Raw genomic sequence first — 2,983 nt, forward strand, 5'->3', positions numbered from 1 at the left:
TATATATATATATATATATATATATATATATATATATATATATAGATGTTTTAAACGCATATTTACAATTTTTGTATTATATCAAGCTTACACGACCTCTAAAAAATTAAAGGATGATTAAAATATAACGCTTAACACAGCTGAATCTCAATAACTCGAATTACATGTTATTATTAGCACTCTAAACAGTTATTTTCAAAATTTTAACAACTCAAATTTCCTATCCCCTTCAAGTTCGAGTTATTACGGTTCAAATGTAACAATAATTTATTAATTATGAAATGTTATAGTTTATGGTGTGCTGTAGGTAAACAGTATGTATAATGGACTCAAAGAACGCTCGGATGACATGCAAATCTTACTCAAAGAATTGATCGAAATTACTGATAAATACCGTCGGAGATTGGACTCCGATAGGCATGACGTGATTAGCGAATTTTTAGACAGTAAGAATGAAAATTATAATTTTTTTTCGGCAAACCTAACAATACGCAATTAAAATGATGAGCATAGCCAATCAAATCCTAATATTTAAAGACAATTATCAGCTTTACATAATACAGTAAAAATGACATAGGTACCAAGTTGCTAAGTTTCATAAAGTAGAAAACTTAATACAAACATAGATATCCGTAACTACTAATATACGTATTACTTCGGGTTCTAACAATGTAATCATGATGATAAGAATGAGTTTCAAAATACTCTTCATAATTTATGGTTGTTTAATACTATATTTTAGTTTTGTATTATACATTTTTATCTGTGATAAATATTTACATTGGATGTCAAATAAAAGATGCAAAATGAAATATTTTCAGTGGTGGAACAGACGTTGATGTTTAATGTTTTTGCAATAAACTTACTCGTAACTTTAGTTTGAAACTGAATACTTTTACTCGATAAATAAATAAAATTTGTAAGTATTTAATGAAATAAAGATTGTAGAAAAAATAATGAAACCTGTAAGCGACATACAAATAAAATAGTATAATCGAGAATAGATAAAAGTGAAAATTTGAAACATTTGGTCATTTCTTGTACCTTAAAATCATTTCATTTATATACAAAAAATGGGAGAAAAAAAAAGAATTTTTGTAATAATACGAGTATAAAACGTACACGATCAGACCTATCAAATGGAAAACTTTTAAATGCAAATTTAAATTTGCAATTTTAAGGCAGAAGGGTGATCACTGTATAATTTAAATTAGAATAAAAATTATAAGATCATAGAAAATTGCATTGTATTGAGTAGAAATACTTTTATCCACTTTAGGTTTCATGGAAGCGGCCATTAGCGAAATAGCGGCAATTCAGAAGAAATCAGAACAAGAACTTGAAGCCAAATTCAAAGAGCAACTGCAATTGCTCGTGGACGGACAAAACTTGTTTATGGTCAACTGTCATCGATTGCAATCAAACGAACATCAAATCGAAAACGACATGGTTTTCATACTAGAACGGATAATGAATCATATCGATAACAAGTGAGTAAGAAAAATCAGACTATTTCTTATTCTAAAATCCTAACGCCTTATTGTCTTTAATATTTATAACTTTAAACGAGAAAATGGTTCAAAGTTTGTCAATAATATGTTTTATAAGAGTCTTATATATTTAAATCAAATAAAAATGACAATGCTTAACAACTATTTGGGTTTGGTATATTTATTAATATATTACTTAGTTATAAGACGAGTACCAAAATACTTAAGATTCTAGGAGAATCGAGATTTGCATTAATTTTACAATAATAATATTTTTACTGTAATCAAATTTTCGAGCGTTAAATCCGTCGATTATTTTTAAATCTTTCATCCTTCATTCACAGATAGTTTTACTTGCATTGGTAACTAGAAAATAAATACCAAAAAAAAATTGCAGTTAATAAAAACAAACAGCATATTTTATTATAAAGATAATTGATTATTACAGATATACAGAATTTCTACAAAAAAAACATTTTTCACGCACCGTCAGCAAATGATGACGCGTACCTAGTACAGTTTTTTAACGAAACATAAATGATAATCACTGTAAATGTAATTAATTATGCTTGTTGTGTGTTTTAGAACTATTTCTGAGACTACAGCGTTGGAACAAATATCGAAAACGTTGAAAACCCAAAGAAGTCAGGAGGAAAAGATGTTTGCGGAGCTCTCGGAACTCGGTAAGACACAGACCGATCAAGTTGTGAGGACAGTAGCGTACTCCACCAATCAAGTTATAAAATTACACCAAGATGTAATGAATATTTCCAATGCACTAATGGTGGCAAATTGCGGTGGTAGTCCGAGCAACGGAACGACTACTATAAATGCGACGGTGAGTCCAATCAGGCAGGCGTAAATACAAGGAGGGACTATGGGGGCTGAAGCCTCCCCCCCTTAGACATTAGGTAGAACCATATCAGATGTAGGAACTTAAAATATTAAAAAAAAAAATTAAACGTAAGACTTCGTACAAATCGACATAACCCCCTTTTTTCATTTTTAAATCCGTGCTTGCAACCAGGTCAAATAATACGGCAATAGATAAGAATTATTACAATACAAAAATATAATAATCTAGAACTAAAACCCAGACATTGATAATCCATAAATCTTTCAATAAAAAACGTCTTAAAGATAACAAAGTATTCTATAATTATCAAAAAGTGATAACACAAAACGGTTCAATGTTATAAACACATAAGAAAACTTAAATAAAACATGTCGTGTATAAAAACAAAAAAGCTCTAGTGAAAAAATCCGAATTAAAAAGAAAAACTTGGTTTCGAACCCCGCACTCGCATCATTTTACTCGTCTTTTCACGAGTTGGTCATTAGTAACATATTATTATTATTATATTTAAAATTTTATGATTAACTGTACAATTCAATAAATCACTCTTTTTAAATCTATAATTCTCACCACAAACACAATAGCTATCGATTGATCCAGGGGCGAATTCAGACCGAGATAACGGGGGGGGGGGGGG

General features: G+C 29.5%; 1 protein-coding gene across 2 annotated transcripts in view; it reads left to right on the forward strand.

The window, feature by feature from the left end:
• Positions 1 to 2,983, forward strand: part of LOC112693561 — a 24,502-nt gene that overhangs the window by 19,252 nt on the left and 2,267 nt on the right. Inside the window, exons 6-8 of one of the 2 annotated variants that reach the window (XM_025568681.1) lie at positions 308 to 446; positions 1,280 to 1,490; positions 2,076 to 2,328. In XM_025568681.1, coding sequence (XP_025424466.1) covers positions 308 to 446; positions 1,280 to 1,490; positions 2,076 to 2,328 — 603 coding nt within the window. The remainder of the gene's footprint in view (positions 1 to 307; positions 447 to 1,279; positions 1,491 to 2,075; positions 2,329 to 2,983) is intronic. The other variant, XM_025568682.1, reaches the window with a different exon arrangement.

Source organism: Sipha flava, unplaced genomic scaffold (assembly GCF_003268045.1).
Source record: "Sipha flava isolate LNK unplaced genomic scaffold, YSA_version1 88_pilon_pilon, whole genome shotgun sequence".
Classification (NCBI taxonomy): domain Eukaryota; kingdom Metazoa; phylum Arthropoda; class Insecta; order Hemiptera; family Aphididae; genus Sipha; species Sipha flava.